Source organism: Carettochelys insculpta, chromosome 14 (assembly GCF_033958435.1).
Source record: "Carettochelys insculpta isolate YL-2023 chromosome 14, ASM3395843v1, whole genome shotgun sequence".
NCBI lineage: Eukaryota > Metazoa > Chordata > Testudines > Carettochelyidae > Carettochelys > Carettochelys insculpta.
The window spans coordinates 39,240,484-39,265,323 of NC_134150.1; the positions used below are offsets into that span (position 1 = coordinate 39,240,484).

At 51.3% G+C, this 24,840-nt stretch overlaps 1 protein-coding gene across 3 annotated transcripts in view; it reads right to left on the reverse strand.

The window, feature by feature from the left end:
* Positions 1 to 24,840, reverse strand: part of LOC142020857 (dual specificity protein phosphatase 22-A-like) — a 55,837-nt gene that overhangs the window by 20,050 nt on the left and 10,947 nt on the right. For all 3 annotated transcript variants that reach the window (XM_075009097.1, XM_075009098.1, XM_075009099.1), the window contains exons 3-5: positions 22,264 to 22,297; positions 15,091 to 15,173; positions 975 to 1,024 (exon numbers count right to left, since the gene is read on the reverse strand). In XM_075009097.1, coding sequence (XP_074865198.1) covers positions 975 to 1,024; positions 15,091 to 15,173; positions 22,264 to 22,297 — 167 coding nt within the window. The remainder of the gene's footprint in view (positions 1 to 974; positions 1,025 to 15,090; positions 15,174 to 22,263; positions 22,298 to 24,840) is intronic.

Sequence of the window (24,840 nt, forward strand, 5' to 3'; positions counted from 1 at the left end):
ACAAAACTGTCTTGCCCAAAGCCACATGACAGAGCCAGGAAGAGAAGCCAGGCCAGTGTCTCTCTACTCACTCCAGCACACTACCTCCCACTGTTGCTATGTGTGTTTATGTAACCATCCACAGGCAGTCTCAAACCCAGGACTTCTAATGCTTAGCAAAGGTGCCTCTACGGTTTGAGCTAAAGGCCAGCTACCTCTCAGCTCAGGGTGCAGAGGACACTCAGTCTTTCTCTGTGACGTGGTCTAGGTACCGCAACATGGGACAGTGACCCACATGTAGGTGTGTGGGTTACACGTACACACTCACACAAATAGACCAGGTCAACATGTATCCAATGGTTGTACACAGTGTCCAATAAAAGGTCTTGCTTCACTCACCTTGTCTCTGCTGTATCCAGTGAGGCATCTTCCTTTTCTTTACAATGGCCTTTATTCAGAAACAGGACTTTGTGCAAAAAATTGTCTCCTGCCTCCAAAATCTGACCAAGCAGACAATTTTTTGCCAAAAATATTGGGATTGTCAAAAAATGTGCCTTTTTTCAGTGTGGCTTTTAGATTTGGTGTTGAAAACATCAAAATGCTTATCAACGCTTGTATATGCAAAGTTTTAGCAGCCATTTCAAGAACATTTCCAGGGAAAGTTTGGAGGGGAAGATGGGGAAGAAATGATGATTAAAACAATAAGCCAAGAAAAATGGATCCATTTCAAAGCCTTTGACACAAAATCAACTTGGAAATCTGGAGGGACATAAGTCTGCCATTTTTGACTGGCTCTGTACACATATAAATGCGCTTCTGTGTATGACTATGTATTGGCCCTAGAAATGCTATTAATAGCCCGGCTGTTGTTCAGTTCAGCAATGACCTAAAGATTGTCCCAGCAGTGAAGGGATGCTCATTAGAATCTGAACCTTCAGTCATTGAAAATTGACGATTTGCTGCCCATGGAGGTTAAAAATGTGGAGAGAACTTACAGGTTTTGACTGGACGAATCTGACGCTGATATACAAAGGTAGGTCATGTTCTGAAACAGAAGGAAGAAGACAACATTAAAATACCTTCAATAAGTTTGTAACCAGAAATTTTCACCCTCTACAGCCCTCTGACCTCCCCACCCAACTGTTCCAGCAGCATCACTAATGTGACACTAGTAAACAAGGGGCCAGCTCTTGTCAAGGCTGTGGGCCTCAGCTGAGCACTGACAAATTTATAGCTGGAAACCAAACCAGCCCACCTCTATGTTAACACTGTTCAAGATAGACATGAGACTTGTAAGGATGAGTTTAGTCTCTATAAAAAGCTCCTGATGAAGTGAGTCTGTGCTCACGAAAGCTCATGCTCAAAACTCTTCTGTTAGTCTATAAGGTGCCCCAGGACCCTTCGTTGCTGCTACAGATCCAGACTAACACGGCTACCCCTCCGATATATAAAAAGCTTGTAAATTGCTGCCTGTATTAATTTGACTAGTAATGACAGTCTTCTGTGCTTCCATGTAACAAGTCTTGCCCTGAACTTGTGAGCTCAGACAGGACAAGCGGGTCCTCCTGCCCCTCCAGAAGGATTATCAAAATTAGGTGAGCCGTCCAAGGACAAGAGCTTTGCTGATTGCCCCATCCACCCATGGGGCATTGTGTGCAGAAGGCCTCTTTCCATGGGTACGAGTGCTGAAAGAGGGAAATAAAGGTAGCTGACATGGAGACTTTTCATCTCTTTGCTGTTTTGACTGTTACAAGGGTTAGAGCTGATGCTGATGGATTTCTATGCTTCTGTCACCTTTTGGACCCATAGCCTGCAACGCATTTGTACATATATGTTGCCTTCTTTAATCTGTAAATAACACTCTCATTTCTTTTTTCCTATTTAATAAATCCTCCATTAGTTTGCCATAGGATTGACCACCAGTGTTGTTGCTGGTGTGCAATCTAGGATACCAATCAGTCTGAGATAAGTAATTGGTCTCTTGGGACTGGCAGCAACTTAAATCGTTTGTGATATATGTGATATATGCCATCATGGGCCAAGCAGAGCCCCTCTGCCATGTACATTGGACAAAGCCGACAATCGCTACACAAAAGAATAAATGGACAGAAATCAGACATCAAGAAGAGTGACATATAAAAGCCAGTGGGGGCGCACTTTAACCTCCCTGGACACGCCATTACAGACTTGAAAGTTGCCACTCTCAAGCAAAAAAACTTCAAAACCAGACCGCAGCATGAAACTGCTCAGCTGGACTTTATATGCCAACTTGACACCACCCAATTGGGCCTGACTAGGGACTGGGAATGGTTAGTTCATCACAATAAGTAATTTTCCACAGTAGATAGTTTCACTTTCTTATCACTGTTGGCAGAGAACCACATCCACCATTAAGGAATTAGACTCATTTGCACTGATGTCACGCCCCCGTCTCTGTATGCACGTATAAATCCCTGCCAATTGACGTTTTCACTTCATGCATCTGGTGAAGTGAGCTGCAGCCCATGAAAGCTTATGTCCCAATGAATGTTAGTCTTGAAGGTGCCACGGGACTCCTGGTTTTTGCTGAAACAAACTAACATGGCTACCTCTATGACACTAAATATCTTCTTGAGTTTTGCTGTGGGTGACCATTTATCACCATGTGCAGCTCGCCTGGGTGACAAAATAGACTGGAGAGCCCAAGAGGACTTCTGTGACTCTATGGTAAGTCATACGGCTCCATGGACTGTCCCACGGAGGACACAAATTGCTAGCAGGCTGATCAAACCTAACTATGGAACAGAGCACCTGTTTGAGGTGGCTGCCCAGCTTTTGACAGTCTGCCCTGAGACGGGTTCTCACAGTTGTGAGCCATACCAGACTGCACAACAACCAGCTTGGGGTGAAATCATGGCCCCGTTGAAGTCAAAAGTCTCAGCAAAACGCTGGCCACACAAAATCCCAGAGGGAATATGGGCAAAAGTTCACCAAAGGACGAATAGGAAAATGACGTTGGTTTTCCTGGCTTAGCCAAGTTTGTGCACCCTGCATGATTTATAACATGCTTTTACACAAAACCAGCCCCTGGCTAGACCATTAAAAGGAGTTGTTATTTAAAGCAGTACCCACTATGTGCCAGGCACTTTCCAGACCTTGCACTGAGTGGCTCACAATGTAATCGAACTAAAATCAGCTAACAGCATCGGTGCTTAAAATGGAACCCTCACCTCCTGGGATCTAATACCATTAACATCACAATGGCCCCAGGATTTCATCCACTGTGTCTGCTTAACATATAACTGTTCCAGCTCACTCAGTGCTGACCGCAATGAGGAGGGACTTGTTTTTCCTAAAGTGGTCATGGGTTCCGTGCTGAGCACCCAAAATAAAGTGAAATTAACATGGTATAGCCAACTCATGAGCGATGGGGCACTTGTAATTCCCACGCTGAAGCTATGGGAAGCATATGAGAACATCACAAGCCAAATTTCGGGCTCCAGTTACAACAGCCAGTTGTAATATGGTTCCCTCTTGCACTGTGAAAGGAATTTTAACCAAGCCCTGAGACCACACAAAAGCCAGGACATCTACGCAATTCAGGAACACCGTTAGAACACAGACAGTTCCCATCTATTCCTCAGCCTGGACCCACACTGTACTGAAGCTGTGGAGAATGCACTGTAACTGGTTCGCCTGCCACAGAGCTAGTTGTCATGAATATCAGATGTCAGATGTCATGAATAACAGATCATGTCAAAGCAATCTAATAGCTTTCTTTGATAGAATAACGAGCCTTGTGGATAAGGGAGAAGCGGTGGATGTGGTATACCTAGACTTCAGTAAAGCATTTGACACGGTCTCACATAATATACTTATCAATAAACTACTCAAATACAACTTAGATGGGGCTACTATAAGGTGGGTGAACAACTGGCTGGATAACCGTACCCAGACAGTAGTTATTAACGGTTTTCAATCCTGCTGGAAAAGTATAACTAGTGGGCTTCTGCAGGGGTCTGTTTTAGGACCGGTTCTGTTCAATATCTTCATTAACGATTTAGATATTTACATAGAAAGTACACTTTTTAAGTTTGCAGATGATACCAAGCTGGGAGGAGTTGCAATTTCTTTGGAGGATAGGGTCATAATTCAAAAGGATCTGGATAAACTGGAGAAATGGGCTGAGGTAAACAGGATGAAGTTTAATAAGGACAAATGCAAAGTGCTCCACTTAGGAAGGAACAATCAGTGTCACACCTACAGAATGGGAAAGGACTGCCTAGGAATGAGTACAGCAGAAAGGGATCTAGGGGTTATAGTGGACCACATGCTAAATATGAGTCAACAGTGTGATGCTGTTGCAAAAAAAGCAAACATGATTCTGGGATGCATTAACAGGTGTGTTGTGAACAAGACACAAGAAGTCATTCTCCCGCTCTACTCTGCGCTGGTTAGGCCTCAGCTGGAGTATTGTGTCCAGTTCTGGGCACCGCAGTTCAGGGAGGATGTGGAGAAATTGGAGAGGGTCCAGAGGAGAGCAACGAGAATGATCAAAGGTCTAGAGAACATGACCTATGAAGAAAGGCTGAAAGAACTGGGCTTGTTTAGTTTGGAAAAGAGAAGATTGAGGGGGGACATGATAGCAGTTTTCACGTATCCAAAAGGGTGTCATAAGGCAGAGGGAGGGAACTTGTTCTTCCTTGCCTCTGAGGATAGAACAAGAGGCAATGGACTTAAATTGCAGCAGGGGAGGTTCAGGTTGGACATTAGGAAAAAGTTCCTAACTGTCAGGGTGATCAAACACTGGAACAAATTACCAAGGGAGGTGGTAGAATCTCCATCACTGGAGATATTTAAGAAGAGGTTAGATAGATGACTTTCAGGGATGGTCTAGAAAGTGCTTGGTCCTGCCATGAGGGCAGGGGGCTGGACTTGATGGCCTCTCGAGGTCCCTTCCAGTCCTACTCTTCTATGATTCTATGATTCTATGAATATGGGCCCTCCCCTGGATTACGAAGATGGTGTCAAAACATAAGTGTTGAAATCACTCTTATCAGTGCATTATTTCCTCCCTTTTTTAATGTGTGCAGTTGGCCTGATTTTTATTCATTTATATATAGAGGGTGGGTAGGGGATGGTAAATTTATATAAACATGTATATATATAAATCAGGCCTACTGCACTCTGTGTGCATGGGGGGATAGGGTTAAATTTACTTCTTCTCTTTAAAACAATGCTTCCCATATACTCCCAGGGCTGCATTAAACCAAAGCAAAGTCCGTGGACACATTCACACTGGCGTCAGTGAGTTTTGAATTGGGAGCTCTGGAACACACGGTATTATTACTTATCTATCTGTACTATCGTAGCAGCCAGGAGCCCTACTTCTGGAGCAGGGCCCCACAGTGCTGCATACGCATAAGGCTCTGGGTCTGAACATGTGAAACAGGGACCACCGATTCACAGGCCACCTAGTCTGACCTCCTGCACAACATGCATGGATGGGGTGCAAAATACCCCTGCCCTTTGGGAAGACTAGTCCCCAGCCCTACCCTTTCCTGCCTCTATCCCACCCCCTCCACAGACACACCCCATCCAAGCCCCTAGCTCCCTGGCATTACCAGAGGAGCCCCCCCCCGAGCCACCAACCAGCCCACCTACCACAGCTGCTCTGAGCCCCAGGCCACCAGCGGGCCTGAGCTGCCAGAGGATCCAAGCCCAGGCCACAAGCTGTCACTGAGTCCCTGCTGATATTGGGGGAGAGACAAAGTGAGGGCAGGGCCTCATATTAGCGTGAGTGAGGTCATGGCCTGGGGTAGAGGAGGGTTAACCTCCTCCGGCCTGTTATACCCACTGCCCCGGCAACACGGTTCGCACACCTCCCCGCTCATCACAGGGCTGTTCTATCCCGCGGGACGAGCCCCGCAGAGAGACACGACCCCGCCGTCCCACAGGGCCCTCACTGCTGCGGTCTCAAGCAGCCGTGTGTACCTCATAAGATGCTGCAGATCCACAGCCCCATCGCCAGAGCTCACTCCCAGGGCTGTAGATTGTTCTCTTTTCCTGAGCCTCTCCTCTCTCCCCGGCAAGGCCAGCCTGGCCCCTCATGAGACCCAGATCAGATGGGAATTGGGGACCCAGTTCTATTTTTCTCCTCCTGGCAGCCACTTGAGCCTGGAGCCACCCATGCCTGCCCCCTCCTTGCTGTGGTGAAGAAGTAGCTCGGGCCTCTGTCCCTGTGACCCTGGCCTCCGTGATCTGCAAGGACGGGAATCCCCTGCCTGGCACTGCTCCCACACTGAGCCCAGGCCCGTGGGATTTCCAAAGAGACAGCAAATAAACCAGCCCTGCCGGGCTCCTGTCCTCTGGCTGATGTGCAAGCGCACGCTGGGAGCCAACATTCCCACTGCGCTGTCGCACGAAATCCCACCCAGGCTGGCAGCATTTGTTTCCCCTGAGCAGCTCTGTTCTGCTAGCTCTCCCCATCCCACAGAGGAGGCACCCACGTCTCTCAGCAAGGCCTAACCTCTCCGCTCCAGCCTGGGTTGACCTGGTAACAACATCAGGGGCCATCTCCAGCTTAGGCTGTTCTGTTATGGAGGAGAGGCCTGTGCAAAGCCTATACATGTCAGCCTGGCAACGCTCCTGATCCCCAGTGGCAGGGAGCTGACAAGAAAGCCCCCGGCGGTGGCGGTTTGCTGTGTGCTGAAAGCCAGGAGCGTGGGAAGGAGCAGACAAGGACCAGGATGGCTCCTGGACAGAGCGATGCTCCATTTCCCATCAGGCCTCGGAGCTGCTTTCGCCGCCAACCCTCCAGGTTTGGCCTGGAGTCTCCCCGGGTTGGCATCAACCTCCCAGTGATGACTGAAAGCCGTACGGGAGATTTTCATAGACTGTTTTCACCCCAGCATGGCATAAAATAATCTCTTCAGTCAGAGCTGGCACCCCAGGCCCCCCATGGGGGAAGATGGCCCCACATTGCAGAGACACTAGCAGCCATGAGGGGGCATGGGGCGGTGGAAGAATCCATGTCCCCCAACCCTTCTCACGCCCTGTGGAGTTGGGGCTGAACTGGCTGCAGCCAGGCCCCAAGCTTACCCAGCCAGCAAACCTCACCCGCCCGTGCCCCACGATGCTCTTGCTGATGCTCCCTACACATCTTGGGGCGTGACTCAGCCAGGCCGTGGGGATTTGAGACCCACACCTCCCATTGGCAAGAGCAGGACGGAGCCCCCGCACGGATCGCTGCTGACAGCCTGGGAGGGAACAGGGTCCCACCTCAAGGACTGGATGGGACTGAAGGTCTGGCTGCCGGGAGCTGCTGAAGGTAAGGGAGCCTGGTCTGATATGGAGACCCACCACGCCCAGTCCGTCAGCAGCCTGCCTGACTTTCTCAGTCCTCTCTCCAGGGTGTAGGCCAGCCACAGGGCTCTGCAGCTCGTGTCCTGACCGGAATAAGCACCTGTCCCTTAGACTCTTCTTCTCTCCCCAGCCACCACTGCACCATGGGGCATTAAACTCGCTGGGTACCACTATCCCCATCCCCTGGGATGCCTAGGCTCTCGTGGCCACAACAGGCAGCATGAAAGCTCCCCACCGCGTGTCATTCTGGTCAGGGGAGGGTGGCTCTTGGGTGGGTTTTGTCCTCCTGAAGGACTGGCCCACATCAGAGGATAAAAGTCTACTACTGCTGCCAGCGAATAGATTTAGGCCAAGATTTTAAAGGCCCCTAGCTACTACTGCGCTCCGCATCCCAGTGCCTGATTTAGGAGCCTACATCTCATTTTCAAAAGGGCTTTAAGCGGTGCCTCCCTACCCTTAAAATTCTGGGCCCACACCCCTTCCCTCCACGTAGAGACTTGTAATGTTGAATGCCCTGGGCTCACACCCCATTTCAGTCCAAGCAGGGCCAGTCCTAGCAGCTCCCTGCCTGGTCTGAGCTGCTGGTGATCCACAGCCGCATTGGGACCACTTAGCTGCTGGGGAAGGGGGTCAGGAGTCAGGCGGTCTATTCAGAATCTCTTCACACATGCACACACGCGCTCCGGGCTGGTGTCAGGCAGGGTTCCTCCTCCCGCAGTCTCTCTCTGCCTACGTCGGTAGGGGAGGACAGCTCGGAGAAACCCCAGTCCTCACCCTCCGGGGCAAGAGGCCAGCCTGTCTTCTCCCATTGCTCCTGCCCAGCACATGGCACTGACGGAGCTCTGCAACTGGGACGTCTTACCATCCTGTTGGCGCAGGCGGGCAAATGTGGCCCCACCCTCCAAGAAGTGTTCGCAAGGCATTGTGGGTAGCACACCTCCACTTCCTCACTCACCCTAACCTCATGGGTCTTCTGCAAGGGTGCACATTACATTCAGCATGTCCTTCCCCAGTAGACTCTGACAATGGCTCATACCCCACTGTCTGATCTGACTTGTTTTCCCCTCTCTTTTGATACCTCCTATTGATAATGGGCTATTTCCACCTTGCTGAACAGACCTTGTCAGCTCTGGCCCTCCCTTTTACTGGGACCCTGCCTTTAAATACTCCTCTGAAACCACCCCCCAACTCATGCATCTGATGAAGCGGGTCTTTGCCCATGAAAGCTTATGCTCTAAAATATCTGTTAGTCTATAAGGTGCTACAGGACGTCTTGTTGTTCTCAAAGCTACAGACTAACACAGCTGCCCTTCTCAAACGTGTCCTTCCTGGGAGCTCACCTGTGCTGCTAAGGCTCTGAGGAGGACCCTGGCCCTGCATGATGGCTGGGCAAGACACAGCCTGCGGAGTGTGAAAATGCGGGAGCTAGAGCAAGGCACAACCGGGGGGGAGTGGAGTGCTGCTGTGCAGCCCCCTGCAGACGTGGCGCTCATTGAGACCCCCTTTATAGGAAGATCAGAGCCCGTTCCAAGCGCAGCGCATTCTCCTGTTTCCAGCAGCACAAATTGTTCATTGACACCCAACGAGGACCCCTCCCAGCTGTGCTCTGAGATTGGGCCTAACAAACACTGACTCTGGAGAAGGTGCAGCGGCCCTTGAACGGGAGACAGGGCTTTCCACCACCGGCTGTCAGACATCTGCTGGCCCAGTCTCGCTGGGAAAGGCATTTGGCAGGAGTCCATCCTCGACAGGGGCAGCTGTGCCGAGCTCAAAGGCTTCCCTCGCGAGCAGCACCCTCTCAGGCTTGCTTAGAGGCCAAGGTTCAAATGAGCTACAGGCTAACCCACCCACTGCTGTACCCCGGGAGGTGACCCCTGCAAGGCAAGGGGAGCTGGCGGTGCCCAGGCCCATGCTGTGCACATCAGTACTGCTACAGACAGGGGTGATGGAGGCTGTCTTTGGCTGGGCTCTGTTGGTGGAGTGACGCCAAAGAACAACCAGACAGTCCACCCCGGGGAACTGCTCTCTGTGCCTGAGCGCCAGCCAAGAGCTCTGCTTGGCCTTGTTCTGGGAAAAGCCATGTTCTGGAGCCCTCCTCTCAGGCTGTAATGGGTGGGGGATGCTGCTCAGGACTCAGCTTTCCAGTTCCTCTGTGTCCGCCTGAGATTGGCGTTACAGTCATCTGTTCGATCTCTAGCTATTTCTCTCGTTTCCATCACCTTGGGGTCTGGACGACATCAGAGCTGTGGGGCCCCACAGCTGGCTGTTTCCTTTCAAAGCTTGTCTGAGTCACACACACACACACACACACACACACACACACACACACACCATTTGGGTTGTAAAGCTTGTCTGAGTCTCACACACACACACACACACACACACACACACACCATTTGGGTTGTAAAGCTTGTCTGAGTCACACACACACACACACACACACCCCATTTGGGTTGTAAAGCTTGTCTGAGTCTCTCTCACACACACACACACACACACACACACTCAAAAATCCCATTTGGGAAGAACCCCCAGAGAAGCAGTAAAGAAAGGGCCGGGGTAATGCACTATGGTGCATCCTCCAGGAACCCCCTGGCTCAGCGTGAGAATTGGCCTCGCACAACTGAGAGCCTCCAAATGAGTTTGGGGGAAAAGGGTTTGGTGGTTTCCTGCTCCGTACATATCACCAAACCACTGCCTGCTCTGACACGGACTGGCAGCTGCTGCCAGAGAGCTGAAGGAAACAGGGATGCGTTGGCCCAGCGGGTTGGCTGGTGGAGAGCCCAGGCCTGCTGTACAGAGAGAGGGGCTGCAAGTCAGGAGTCAGATGCATTGGAAAAGTTGGAACAGAAGCGGCCTATTAGACTAGCCAGGATACAGGAGAAGAGTGAGGAGCAGAGCATCACTTGGGTTGAGATGCATTAGCAGAGCCAGCCTGAGAACAGCCCTGGAATAAGACACACGGCTGCAGCTTATGGTGAAAATGCATTGATAGGACCATGTTGCTGCAGCTGGCCTGGCACCTGTCGGCCTCATGCCAGAGCATCTGCTCCAGCAACAAACTAAGCTGTCGACGGCGCCAAAAACACACCGGCAGAGACATGTATGTTGCATGCCAACAACAGCCAGGCCAGCGTCGGGCTCCTCAGTGCAGCCTGCCAGCAGCTGCCCACTTTCCCCCCCGACCCCAGCATTAACTGCTGCTCTGCTCACCGTTTCCTCTGCCCTGCTGGAGACAAGTCCCCAGACTGAGGAGGGGAAGATGACAGCCCTGCTCCCTGCATGGGAACAACACTGGGGTTTGCGGTTCCCTGCCTAGCCCTGTGATTGACACATTGCTCAATCCACCATGCCTTTCCGGTTCCCCTTTTCCTCTGGCCCCACGTGCTCGAATGTGTTGTAAGCACTCGCTGTGGTTCGCCTGCCTGTCTAGCGTGGTCGTGCTCTGGCATGGATGGCTCCCAGGCAGCTGCTGCTCCCCCTCTCCCACAGCCGTTTCTGCATCTTTGATTTTACCCCACAAATTACTCAATGACCCTTTACATGGAAAAGGCTCCCGCAGCTATTTGTCTTTGTAATCCTCCTGGGCAAGGAGGCACAAGCCCAGTGCTGCTGGGACAATCTCAAGCTCCTGGGCAACTGTGCATGGCCACAGAGCTATCAGCAGGGCTCAGCCCAAAAAACATCCTGGTCAGAGACACCAGGCCTCTGCCTTGGGAGCTGCCATTGTTCCCATTAAATGCCCCATGGGAGAATGCCCTCTGGGCTTCCGCCCTCCCCAGAAGAGTCTCCCCAGCAACAGGCGATGTCGTTCGAAGGGCAGAAGAGCCACTGCACTCTGCATGTTAGTGTACCAGCCTAGGGGGTTGGCAGGAGGCCCACTCCTTGCCCAAGAGGAGGTGAAAGGTGGCCAGGATGGTGGCCCAGCAGAGAGGAAGCCTTGTCCAGTGGGTAGAGCCCCGGAGTCACTTTTCAGCTCTATCTCAGAAGAGTTGGGTAAGCTTGGTCAAATCACCACCTGCCGCTGTCCCTCAGTTTTTCTTCCCCATCCTTCATCCGACTTGTCTGTTTTCTCCTGCAAGCTCTTGCTGGCAGTGGGCGTCTCTGCCTAAGTGCATGTACAGCACCTGGCACAACGGGGCCCTGCTCTCGCTCCAGGGAAACGACTGATAATACTAACAGTGGCTTGAAGGGAGCATTGAGCAGATGGGGGAGTGGGGAGCACAAGCAGGGAAGGCCTGGCGGCTGGAGAAACCCAGAGGCACAAGAGGTGTATGGATTTATCTCGTCAGCTAAATGCAGCATCAACCCACCGAACCAGCTGCAGTGGGCACAGGTCCTAATTTCACTTGCATTCACCTTGCTGTCCACTAGAGGGCAGCAGTGCCCCCACACGAGAGCCAGTGCCCCAGAAGGACTGGGGATATGGGGCTGGCTAATTGGGGTATGGATTTTTTTTTTCCACCTTAGCCTGCTGTTTTCCACTCCATCCTTGCACCCTCCCGCTGGCTCCCACCAGGAGTCACCTCACTGCCCTTGGCCGGGGAAGGAGGGTAAGAAGCGCCTGGATACTGACCTATCTCTGAGCTTTGGCTTCAGAGGCACCGCCAGGCCCCATTGCAACGCCCCATGAAGAGAGGGGAGTTGTGGGGTTCACCGCCCTGGCATGTTCATTTGCACACACACGTACGAGCACATGCAGTGATGCAAGTAAAACCTAGGGGGTTGATTAGAGAGGCTTGAGTGGGAGAACGGAGCCTGCCTGGCCCTTTCCACCGCTCTCTTCAGACTAGCCCCAGCTGCCATGCCCAGGTCGGCTCCAGCACCAGGCCATCTCCAGACTCACTTGGAGCTGGGGCCTTCCGTTCCGGCCCATTGGGAAGATTCAAGCCCCCAGAGGAAAGAATTCCACTGCACTGCATCAGAGGAGCCTACAGTTCCCCTGGCTCTAAGGAAGAAAATTGTGTAAACGTCTGGAAATTGACTCCTACTGCAGCCTCACCCTCCCTGTCCATCCACTGCTCCAGCTGCTCCTCCCGTATTCCTTCTGCACGAGCACAGGAGGAGCGCTGCCACCGGGCAGAGACATTTACCAAGCTGGAAAAAAACAGGGTGAAGGATCCCCCGACTTACTGGCAACACCAGAAGTCACTGTCCCGGCCTTGGCAAAAGAGAAGCCTGAGACAGACTTGTTATTCCGAATCATAGAATACTAGAACAGGAAGGAATCTCAAGAGGTCATGAAGTCCAGTCCCCTGCCCTCATGGCAGGACCAAGCACCATCTAGATCATCCCTGTGAGATATTTATCCAACCTGCTCTGAAATATCTCCAGTGATGGAGATTCTGCAACCCCCTCAGGCAACTTATGCTAGTAATTAACCACCCAGACAGGAAATTTTTCCTAATCTCCAGTCTAACCCTTCCTTGCTGCAATTTAAGCCCATTGCTTCTTGTCCTATTTTTACAGGCCAAGGTGAATAATTTTTCTCCCTCCTCCTTGTAACACCCTTCTAAGTACCTGAAAGCTGCTACCATGTCCCCTCTCAGTCTCCTCTTTTAAAACTAAGCAAACCCAGGTCTTCTAATCTTCTCCCATAGGTCATATTTTCTAGCGCTTTAATCACATTAGTAGCTCTTCTTTGGACCGTTTCCAATTTCTTCACATCTTTCCTAAAACGAGGGGCCCAGAACTGGACACAATACTACAGCTGAGGCCTAATCAGTGCAGAGTAGAGCAGAAGAATCACTTCTTGTGTCTTGCTCATAACCAGATCCACAGGCTGCAGAGAACTGAACTAAGGCCATCGCACTCAGAATCAAGGGTGTCAAAAAAAAAAAAAGCAGTCAAGTAGCACTTTAAAGACTAACAAAGTAATTTATTAGGTGAGCTTTCGTGGGACAGACCCACTTCTTCGGACCATGGCCATAGCAGAACAGACTCAATATTTAGGGCACAGAGAACCAAAAATAGTAATCAAAGTTGACAAATCAGAAAAAAATTATCAAGGTGAGCAAATCAGAGAGTAGAGGGGCAGTGGGCGGGTGGAGTCAAGAATTAGATTAAGCCAAGTATGCAAAATAGCCCCTATAATGGCCCAGAAAATTTGCATCCCGGTTCAAACCATGTGTTAATGTGTCGAATTTGAATATGAAAGAGAGTTCAGCAGCCTCTCTTTCTAAAGCAGACTGAAAATTCTTCTTCAATAAGACGCAAACTCTCAAGTAATTAACAGAATGGCCCGATCCATTAAAATGTAGACTAACTGGTTTGTGGATCAGGAATGTTTTGATGTCTGTTTTGTGCCCATTAACTCTTTGTCTAAGAGAGTTTGAAGTCTATCCAACATACAAAGCATCTGGGCATTGTTGGCACAATTGTTGACACAAAACAACTGTGTTTGGTTCTCTATGCCTTAAATATTGAGTCTGTTCTGGTCTGGCTATGGTCTGAAGAAGTGGGTCTGTCCCACGAAAGCTCACCTAATAAACTATTTTGCTAGTCTTTAAAGTGCTACTTGACTGCTTTTTTGTTTTGATAGTATATAGACTCGCACAGCTCCCTCTCTGTTACTAGAATCAAGAGCGTGATTGTGCTGTTTTCCCACTGGGGCAACGTGGAGTTTAGCTTAGTTTATCCTCAACTTCTTTTCTTTTTTTCCCACCTCTGCTCATAACCTTGAGTAGCACACCAGCCCCTGTAGCTCCACTGCCAATGCCGGCCAACACCTGAGCTAGAGGAAAACTCCCCGTGCCTGAAACAGCAGCAGGAGCCACCTCCTCCCTGCGGGCCAGCCTTCTATCACAAAAGGACCTATCCCCAGCCAAGCAAATGGCCCAGTTCTCATTGACTCCACTGGGGCCTGTGCCTGTGACCTCCCTGAGGAAGATGCTTAGAGTGGAGGGAACTGGATAACAAAAGGATAAGTCAGGGACCCACGCAAAGAAGTTGTTATCGTAGGGCCTGATGCTGGGGATTGGACACCACCACCATTCGTGGCCGATGTGCGATCCAGGCCTGGCACACACCCTCCCTCCTGTCACTGACTCATCTGCGAGAGCCGTGTGGGGTTTGTAACCCACCGTGAGAGATCCAGGCTGTCCCAGGCCAGACGTGGGGCCTCTGATTTCCTTTTGCCCCAAAAGGCTGGCTTTCTATACTCGTTCCTCGGGCGCATGTGTGGGATTAACCCCCGAAACCTGCTAGGGGACAGCAGCCAAGCACCCAGCGCCTGTCCCGCTCACTGCCTTCCCCATCCCAAATCCGACCCAACACAGCTGCCAGCTGCACAAAAGCACCCGCCCCCATGTGGCCCAGGCTCACAGGGATTTGCTTGTGTGGCACACTTAGCAGAAGTACAAGTCTGGAGCTGACAAGGGCCCGGATCCAGGGTGTGTGTGCCAAGGTATTTGCACACTCCCTGGGATCCCCGGGGGAGGAACACTCCCCCCATCACCCACAAATCGCTGCAACATGCCCTCTCATAGGCATGGTTCCCTCTCTGGCCTGCAGGATGCCTTGCAACACTGCACAGAGCTGGGGGGCCCTCTGGCGGCCCTGCGTATGCCTCGCACCCATTCTCCAGGCTGGTATTCCAGCAGCAGGGCCTTTCACCCAGAGATCTCAAAGCACTGCAGAGACGTTGGCAAAGTGAGCTGCACAGCTCCTGCTATTGGAAGCATTATTATCCCCCCTTGATAGCAGCAATGCTCGCCTCTCCCACTTCCCACCTTCCCAGGCTGCAGTTGCAGACATGCTCCCTCTTACCTCCAGCACGGGCCTGGCATTGTTATGCACAGACAGAATGTGGGTGACCCCGTTCTTGGCCAAATTTTCTCCATCCTCAGCATCTGTGGGCAGAAAAGTCTCGTAAGCAACCCACTCTGCCTTTGAACTTCAAACAGGAATATTAGTGTGCAGCAGGCAAAATGCATAGTGCTTTTTTAACTAAGATCAAGTGTCAATTAAGTCCTTCTCAATCTTTTCTATTACACTGATTCTATTCTGCTCTGGGAGGGGCAGGAAATTGTTTCCTATCTCTGCCTTTTCCCCTTTCTAACAGCACTGATCTTATTAGAAATTAAAGCTGGTCAAAACCTGGGTTTCCCTCCTTTTTCTCCCCCACCCTCATCCCCGAAAAGTTCCACAAAAAGCTAATTTTGTTTGGTGTGGTTTTCTTGGAGATTTTCAGCAGAAAAGGTTGACGTTGTCAAAGAAGATATTTGGGCAAAAATTGCCAAAAATAGCTGTTTTCAGCCAAAAAAAGTCAGTTTTAAGGGTTTGATTTTCCAACAAGAAAAACCCTGAAACATATCTGAGTAAAGCAAACACTGGGCAGAAAAGTTTACTTTAATTGAAAATCCAATTTTCCATCCAAAAAAAAAGCTTTGGTGGAAACAATGCCATCAGCCCCATGAGAAACATACCTCTTTACTAGTGTCAGCTTCAAACCTGAGATATCTGGAGGACCATTCAGGGATGGGACCCTTCGATCCAAATCCCACAATCTTCTGACAGTGGGAAAGGTCATGGGCTTTGTGCATTCCCGTGTATAAGCAGAAGCAGCATCTGAGATGTTCTGAATCCTACACTCACCTTTTCCCAGCCTTTTCATAGAATCATATGAATCACAGAACTCTAGGGCTGGAAGGGACCTCAGAAAGTCATCTAGTTGAGCCCCCTGCTTCAAGCAAGATCAAACCCCACTAAGTCATCCCAGCCAGGGCTTTGTCAAGCTAGGATTTAAAAGCATCTAGGGATGGAGATTCCACCTCCACTCTTGGTAACGCATTCCAGTGCTTCACCACTCTCCTGGTGGAGTCGTTTTTCCTCATATCCAGCCTAGACCTCTCCCTCTGTAACTTCAGACCATTGCTCCTTGTTCTGCCATCTGTCACCATTGAGAACAGTCTCCCTCCATCCTCTTTAGAGCCCCGCTTCAGGAAGGTGAAGGCTGCTATCAAATCGCCCCTCTGTTTTCTCTTCTGCAAACTAAATAAGCCCAAATCTCTCTGCCTCCCCTCATAGGAGACCGTGGATATAGGTAACCTCCTCCTCTATGGCATATTTTCACTCTGGCAGATGCTCAGCATTAAGATCAGAACTCCAGAGCTTGTTTTGTGAGCCCCTGGAAAACTGACAAGTCTGAAGTGCTTCTACCAGTTAGATTCTGCTCCACAACTGGCACCCCATGGCAGTGTGCAAACACACACAGAGATGCGCCCAGCCCATAGGAATCACAGCACAGCTTCCTGTTTAAAGGCAGCAGTGGCTAATTCAGCCATGTTGCATAGTAACAGAGAGGAAGCCGTGCTAGTCTAGACACTATCAACACAAAAAGCAGTCAAGTAGCACTTTAAAGACTAGCAAAATAGTTTATTAGGTGAGCTTTCGTGGGACAGACCCACTTCTTCAGACCACAGCCAGACCAGAACAGACTCAATATTTAAGGCACAGAGAACCAAGGCCTTAAATATTGAATCTGTTCTGGTCTGGCTCTGGTCTAAAGAAGTGGGTCTGTCCCACGAAAGCTCACCTAATAAACTATTTTGCTAGTCTTTAAAGTGCTACTTGACTGCTTTTTGTTTCGATAATTCAGCCATGCTTAGCTTGTAGACAGACATGAACTTGCTCCCTCTAGTGGCCACACTGCGTGTCCCAGATCCTCAGTTATTGTCACCTACTGCTGGATTGTTCTGGGACAACACATGCTTTTCCAAACCCATCAACAACAGCACCAGGTCCTCTTGGGTTCCCTCCTTCAGGCATCTCTCCCTCTGGGTGAGGAATAAACCACCAGGCTATAACTCCAAGCAAGTCTAGGAGAACAGCTGCAAAGACTATTGTAAAGCCTATATAGGTGTGTCTACTCTGCAACCGAGAGCAGGGCTCCCAGCCTGGATCAGGCATGCGCTGGTGCTCTAAATAGCTGTGTAGATACAGCAGCTTGGGCTCTCAAGTCCCCCAGTACAAATCTATGGACCAAGGCTGGTGAACTCCCTCCCAAGTGCTGTGTGGACGTACCCTATCAGTCTATGGAGGACGGTGAACAGTGCTGCTATAGCTAACAAAGCAAAGAGGGGCCTGGTGCTTAGAGCCAGAACATCTGGGTTCTAATCCCAGCACTGATACTAACTCCCCTGTGACCTCAGGCAAGCCATTCAGCAGCTTGGTGCCTTAGTTTCTCCCAGTGTGAAACCCAGTCCCTCACCCACCCCCAGGCTTTATCTCTGCTGCATACCAGCATCCTTCAGAATCTTGCTGCTACTCCAGAGACACCGTGTTTCCTTCTGCTCTGAAAAGCTGCCCGTCCCAGGGAAGTTCCTGTTATCAGCATGGGAACTCTGTCACCTCCGGGCTCACTTCAGATCGCATCCTGCAGAGCCACAGGCTACTCTCCTTCCCTAGCTGGCTCAAAGCTTCCTTTCTCATTTCAAAAACACACCTTTGTCTGGCTCACCCCTCCTTCAATTACACGCAGTGGGTAAGTCGACCCTGCAGGCATCCCCACCCTGGCCACTCAGGTATGTCCCCTGGGGCCTGTACTGCCAGGCTGCAGTGATATTGTTACATGAGTATGTTTTGACCTAGCTCAGACATGCCTCCCTGTGCTGCAATCACGCCTCCTGTTTGCGGTATAGACAGACCCCCTGTGGTCTGTCCAGCTTCTGCGGTCCATCCAGGGAGAGGTTCGATTGACATGCCAACTCACAGCCCTTCTCTTCGCTCCTTGCTTTGTGCTGTTGCTGCACTGCTTCATGTAAACCCCAGCAAGGCCCAGTCACTTCGGGAGCATCTGAACCCTTTCGGCCAGATCTACACTAGGCCAAAAAGTTGATTTAAGAGACGCAATTCCAGTTACGACAACTGCGTAGCTGCAATCGACGTAGCACAGGTCCACTTTTCTGGCCGGCCACGCAGCAGGAGATCAACAGGAGAAACTCTCCCGCTGACCTCCCTTACTGCTTGCAAGAATGAGGAGTACCAGGGTGCACTGTTGAGCCCTGGTGGCTTGATTCAGCGCATCTCCACTCGGTGCACTAAACCAAACCCCAGAAGACCCACCCTGAATGAGGCAGTCTTCCGGTAAGTACAGCTGTACCCTTAGAAACCAGCACTGGGAAGAGAAACAGATTAACCAGAAACAACACTCCCTGGCAGAGCTTCTCTCCCGTGTGCTTCTTATACAGTCAGGAGGCCAGGAAACCAGATCCTTGAGTAACAAGGTTTTTTTCCCCCTCAGGGCCTGAGTAGTGGTTTGAAAACACAGCCAGCATCTAGAGCCCCATTTGTGGTACTGCTCTGGTCCCCCGCCCATCTAAGCATGCCCTAATCATTCAGTATTTACCCTTGCCAAGTCCCTGGGAGACAGGGTGGTGCTCCTAGCCCCATGGCACCGACAGGGGGCTGAGAGGCTGTCACACAGGGAGGCATTGCCAGAGCAAGGAATTAAACCCAGGTTACCCAAACCACTGACCATTCTTCCTCTCTGGCTGCTCCTGTGGCCGACATCAGCTCTGCTGGAGCAGCCCTGGCAATGTGTTCGCTAACTTGCCACAGGGGGAGAGATCCTGGGTGTGAGTGAATCATCAGTGAACCAAACACGGGCCTTCCCGCTCCCCAGAAAACACGTCACCCTGTCCGGGACATGCAAGGTCTCTGCTGTGCCATACAGGGCAAGTCCAGAGCAACAGCCCGACATCAGGCTTAAAGTGCAGGGCTGCCAGGAAAACAGCCCTTAAAAATAAACAGCAAACACCCAGCCTGAGTGGCTAAGCCCTAGGGTACAGAGCAGGCTCCATGTTACATCCGTGTAAATATAAAGACCTCAGGGCCTATACATTGCAGTGCCTAGATACTGCTGGCTTCGTACAGGTTTTTTTAAGCATAGGAAAGCCATGCCTGTAAGGCCCCTATAAATACAACAGGAAAACTGCATCTGCTGGCTATTGTTATTCTTTAGTATTTATATGATGGCAGCACCCTGGATCCCTGGTTGGGCTCACTGTGCTGGGGGTCTGTCCAAACGCGTACAAAGCCACAGTCTCTACCTTTAGAAATTTGCAGTTGACAAAGTTCAGGTGTGCGTAAGGTTGGTGGGGTAGGCACAGATGCAGTTAGATACCATGCCAGGGTTATGGAGAGACACACAGTTGGGATTCTTTACCTTATCATTATAAACCTACTAGAAGATTTAGCAGGTGATGCTCAGGTCCTTAACTCAAGCAAGTTTTGGTTTTCTTCACTGAAATCATTGCTCTGGGGTGGGGCTGGGGAAAAGGGGTCCATATGCAGGCTGCCCCAGGGGGAGAGGACAACCCCAGCAGTTGGGGCCAGGCGAGCAGGGCTGCACAACCAGGGGAGGAGTGCATGTCCCCTGGCTGGGGGACAGACAGATACACAGACAGACAAACTCTCTGAAATACATAATAGATAGCTGTCCCTTTCTCCAGCCCTGCCCACCATTGGCCCAAGAGGGTTATAGCTGTCCCAGTCCCCATCTCTGGCCCTTTGCTGCCCCCTGTGGTCATTCTGCAGTATAACCCCCTCCTACCAGACCCCTCCCTTTCCATTTTGTGAGAAACAATCCCATTCCAGGCACATCCCATTGTCCTGGCACAAACAAACCCTGACCTGGCTTTAAGCTATGATAAGAGGAAGCTTCCTACCAAATTTGGTGGTTCCTAGCTCCTACTGTTTATGAGGAATTCTTAAACAAATGGACTCAAAGGCTGATGGACAGACAGACATGCACGCAAAGTTTCTAAAATATATAGTAGGTGAAGTGATATCTGCCCTTCCAGCTGTCTTGACCCAGAAGATTTCATAGGGGCGCCACAGTAGCGTTGGGTCTGGTGGGGCTATATGAAGGAGTGGTGGTGGCAAGCAACCTGACTGAGCAGTTTGCAGGACCAGTCTTTAAAAATGCACTGAAACAATTGTTTTAGCTTGTAAACTGAGGCAGCCTGCTATGGAATCTCTGCCTAGTGCACCCCCCAGAGAATGCTTACATTCCCTGCTCGCCTCTTAGCTTTTCCGTCACACTTATCACCATGGTATCGAAGAGCCACACAACTGGCAGACAAAAGAAACTACACGGAGAGGAAAGAAGGTCCAGTGATTAGTGCACCAGAGGGCACTTCAGAGCCCCAGCTTCAGTCTCCTGCATTGCCACAGACTTCCAGAGTGACTGTGTGAGACACAGGATCCTTCTGGGCCTCAGCTCTCCACCTGCATGATGGGGTTCATAGCACAACCCTCCCTTGCATGATAAACACATTAGTGGTTGTGCAGGGCCAAACACCACGCTGTTAGTCACAGTGTCAGTAGCACAGGTAGGACCCACCACAGAGGACACATGCTTCACCTCCCTGGATATACTGACAGCATTTCATTGAAGCGCTGGCTATTTTGAAAGGTTCCTCTAATAACCCTATTCACCCGACCCTCCTGAGGAATACATGAAAATCAGTTCTGGTCTGTCATCTGGTCTGTCTCTACACCTGTCCCCAGAAAACAGCTGCAAGCCAGAAGGGCATGCTGGGTAATGCTATGCAAATGAGAACATCCCATGGCTTGCCTCTCTGTGAGGGCTCTTCTAGGTGGGAGAGATAGCTTGGTGGTTTGAGCATTGGCCTGCTTAAACCCTTGGGTGTGGGCTCAATCCTTGTGGAGGCAATAAGGTTCTTTTTAGGGGGAAAAAAAAGATGGTGCTTGGTCCTGCCAAGAGGGATAGGACTAGACTCAATGACCTCCCAAAGTCCCTGCCAATTCTATGAGAGGCACGTATCTCCATGCAGTGCTGACACAAGGACCTGGAGGGTGGGTTTACTTAGGACAGGTCTGAGTCCTTTGGTATAGACTCCACCCTGAGAGCTGTCATCTGCTCAGGGAGTCAACCTGGTAAAATCCACTGGGTTGCAATCTCCATGCCAAACATGCAGATGGGAGGCAGAATTAGCTTTGTCCAAAGAGCCTCAGTTCCTTTCCTTGTCTTCTTTACTTTTCTTTTTCTCTCTCCTGCCTCTTCTCTCTACTCCTTATTCTCCTAAGGCTTGTGGAAACACTCCTGGCCCCTCAGAAGGGGAAGGACAGTGCCATCAGAGATGCACAAGAACCTCTCCTTCCAACAAGCAGCTGGACTGTTCTGATGGGCCAACAATCGGGGTCTCCCAGCATCACCCAGTCACCACCCCAAGAGCAGTTAACAGCTTTTAAAGGGCAGCTGCTGTCATGCAAGGTGCCTTGGGCTGGTTCCCAGTAGATTCAGTAGATTGGAAAGCACTGCTGAGAAGACCTAGTCACTGACCTGGATCTAATTTCACAGTAGATATGATAGTGTGGGCTGCAACGTGCCTATTGAACGTCCTCAGGGCCAGCCACGTGCTAATGGCTTCAATGCAGTGAACAGGTCTCTCTCCTCAGCACCAGAACTGCTCGTAGCCCCTTCTGCACAAAGCCACTGGGACAAGGGACCAGTCACTAGCCATGCATGAAGTTGTGGGCCCTGCAGCCCACAGTCCTCTGTGACATAATGATGGGGCGTAGCTCCAGCACCCCTGCCGAGGAGCTGTCTGCAGGTCCCTCACTAACTCAGGTACGTTTGTGTGTGCATGGAGGGGCATCTCTCCAGAGCCTCCGAGAAGCCAGCCCCCTTGGAAGGAGAAAGCAGCCTTTTCATAGTGCACGCCCCCTTTCCACAGCTGCTGGCTTATAAAGGCCCAGTCCTGGGTGGGCGCAGAGAGAGTTCCAGTCACAAGGAAATCGGTGGGAGTTCCGGATGCTGAGCACCTTGCAGGAGGCACTCAGTACCCAGTGGGATCAAACCCTCGGACTCTTTACCCCATGAGGCAGGCACTGAACAATGCTGCGTCCATTGTCAGCAGTGCACAGCGAGGGATCCCTGGTGCTCGGGAGACAGAGCGAGCGAAAGACACTTACCCCGGATGTTTCCCAGGTAGAGGCCCTCCACAACCTGAGGAGAGACGAAGAACAGTGAGATGTTGGAGGCGTCTCCGTATCAGAGTCCTGCCGCCAGAGCAGGCCAATTGCAGGATGATGCAATAATGATGACGATGACGACATTAAATCGTGTGATCGCGCAGCCTGACACCAATCCTGAGGCTGGACGAGAAAAAGTGGGTGGGATCGTTCCTGACCCCTACTGCCCTTCTTCGCTGGGCAGTGAAACCTCACACGTAGGGGGCGGCATGTGGCTGCCTGCAGTGGTTCCCCGTCACAGCTCCACACAAGGAGCCAGGTAGTTCTAAGGGCTGGGCGTTACCTTCTTCTAAAGCACCGGGTTCTGGTCTGTGACTGAGCCAAGGCACCTGTCAGCAAGGAGCAGCATGCTTCCCTTGTGGATGGAGGGCAGGTTGTTGATCAGCCAGCAATGTGCATGGTGCTGTACAGGACGCAAACACAAATATGTAAAGCAGTCTGCCCTGGACTCCATCGGTCTAGGGACCAGAAGGGCACAAAGCCACCCTTGCCCCCGCCTGGCATGGGCTGTACTGTGCTGCCATGAGCTCTCAGATACAATGGCGGTGGGAAGGAACCTGTCAGAAGAGAGCAGCAGGTGGATGGCAGCCAGCACACAGCCCCCTGCCCCAAGCAGCATGCAGTCTGAGTGCGACTGAGCCGGATGGAGAGAGCCATGGGCGCTCTGGAGTCTGCAGTCAGAAGCTGAGGCCGGGCAGGGGTGGAAGAGCAGAGAGCCCACAAGCAGGAGTCCGGGGAGGAAAGGGAGGTAAATGGAGCAGGATGGGGGGGAGGCACTAAAGTGGGGAGTGTGGCTGCATGGGGCACAGGACAAGGGAGACTCCTCCAGGACTGGGGAGCAGCGTGAAACCCCCCGAGGTGGGAGGGGCATGAGGAGAGCGTACGGTGCTCAGAGCAGGAGACGGGCTGTGATGGGACAGAGGCGGCCCAGCTACTGAATTGGGCCCTGCTCCTCTAGGCTATCACCAGAGAGAGAAAGGGCAGAGGAGCATCGTTACCAAGGCTCAGATAACACCAAAAATTGGGGCTGAGCTGCAAGGCCTGCGGTCTATAATCAGCAACCAGCAGCATCCCCTGTAAGTTGAGCACTGGAGCAGCCGCCCCCGAGTGATTCAGGGGCCACCCAGCTGATTAGCAGAACGCCCGCAGCCACCCACAGCTGGCAGCCTGCATCTCTATTGGTGGTGCACATCCACACATGCCTTGGTGCGCATAAAGAGAAGTTACTCACCGTACTAACGGTGGTTCTTCGAGATGTGTCCCTGTGGGTGCTCCACAGTAGGTGTTGGGCTCGCCTGGCGCCGCAGATTGGAAATCTTCCAGCAGTTTCTCCTGGATCGCGCATGCGCCAGCACGCGCCGCTCCCCTGCGCGCCCCCGGCCACGTGCGCAATCCGGTCCCTGCCAGTTCCTTGACCAACCACCTGGAATGTTCCTGAAAAACACTAGACAGAGATCCGAAGCGGGGAGGATGGGGCGGGTGGTGGAGCACCCACGGGGACACATCTCAAAGAACCACCATTACTATGGTGACTAACTTCTCTTTCTTCATCGAGTGTCCCCGTGGGTGCTCCACAATAGGTGACTACCCAGCAGTAACCCAAGAAAGGAGGTGGGTAATCGGTTTATGTGCAGCTTGCCCCCAAAAGGACTGCTGTTGACAGACGGGTATCCTCTTGGAATACCCGATGTAGGACATAATGCTTGGTGAAGGTGTCGTAGGGTGACCAGGTTGCCGCTCTACAGATGTCTTTCAACGCGATGCCCTTGAAGAAGGCTGTTGATGCCGCCACCGCCCTGGTGGAGTGAGCCCTGGGCAGGGCCAGCAAAGGGGTCTTTCGAAGCTCGTAGCACATTTTTATAAAGGACACAATGTGCTTTGAAATTCTCTGTGAAAAGAGGCCTTCCCCTTTTGACCTGGGAGCGAGAGACACTAGCAGCCTGTCCGTTTTCCGGAAGGATTTAGTTCTATGTAGAAGACCAACGCCCTCCTCACGTCCAGGAGGTGCAGGAGTGCCTCCTTCCTGGAGCTGTGAGGCTTTGGGTAAAACGAGGGTAAAACTATTGGTTTGTTAAGATGGAACTCTGAAGAAACTTTCGGAACAAAGGCTGGGTGCAGCCGTAAGGTTACCGCCTCCTTTGAGAATACTGTGCAGGGTGGCGTTGCCATAACTGCTGCGAGCTCACTCACCCTGTGAGCTGACGTAATTGCAAGGAGGAAGGTTGTTTTTATCGTAAGGAGATGTAGGGGAACTGTGGCTAATGGTTCAAAAGGTGGACCTGTTAGTGTGCTGAGCACCAAGTCCAAGTTCCATGATGGTGGAAGCGGTTTCCGAGGGGGGTACAGGTTTACCAACCCCTTCAAGAACCTGGTAACTATAGGATGGGCGAATACCGTGGGCCCCTCCTCTGTATGCCGAAAGGCTGATATAGCGGCGAGGTGGACTTTTAGCGAGGATAAGGAAAGTCCGCCCCTCTTGAGGTCCAATAAGTATTCTAGTATTATCGGTATAGGAAC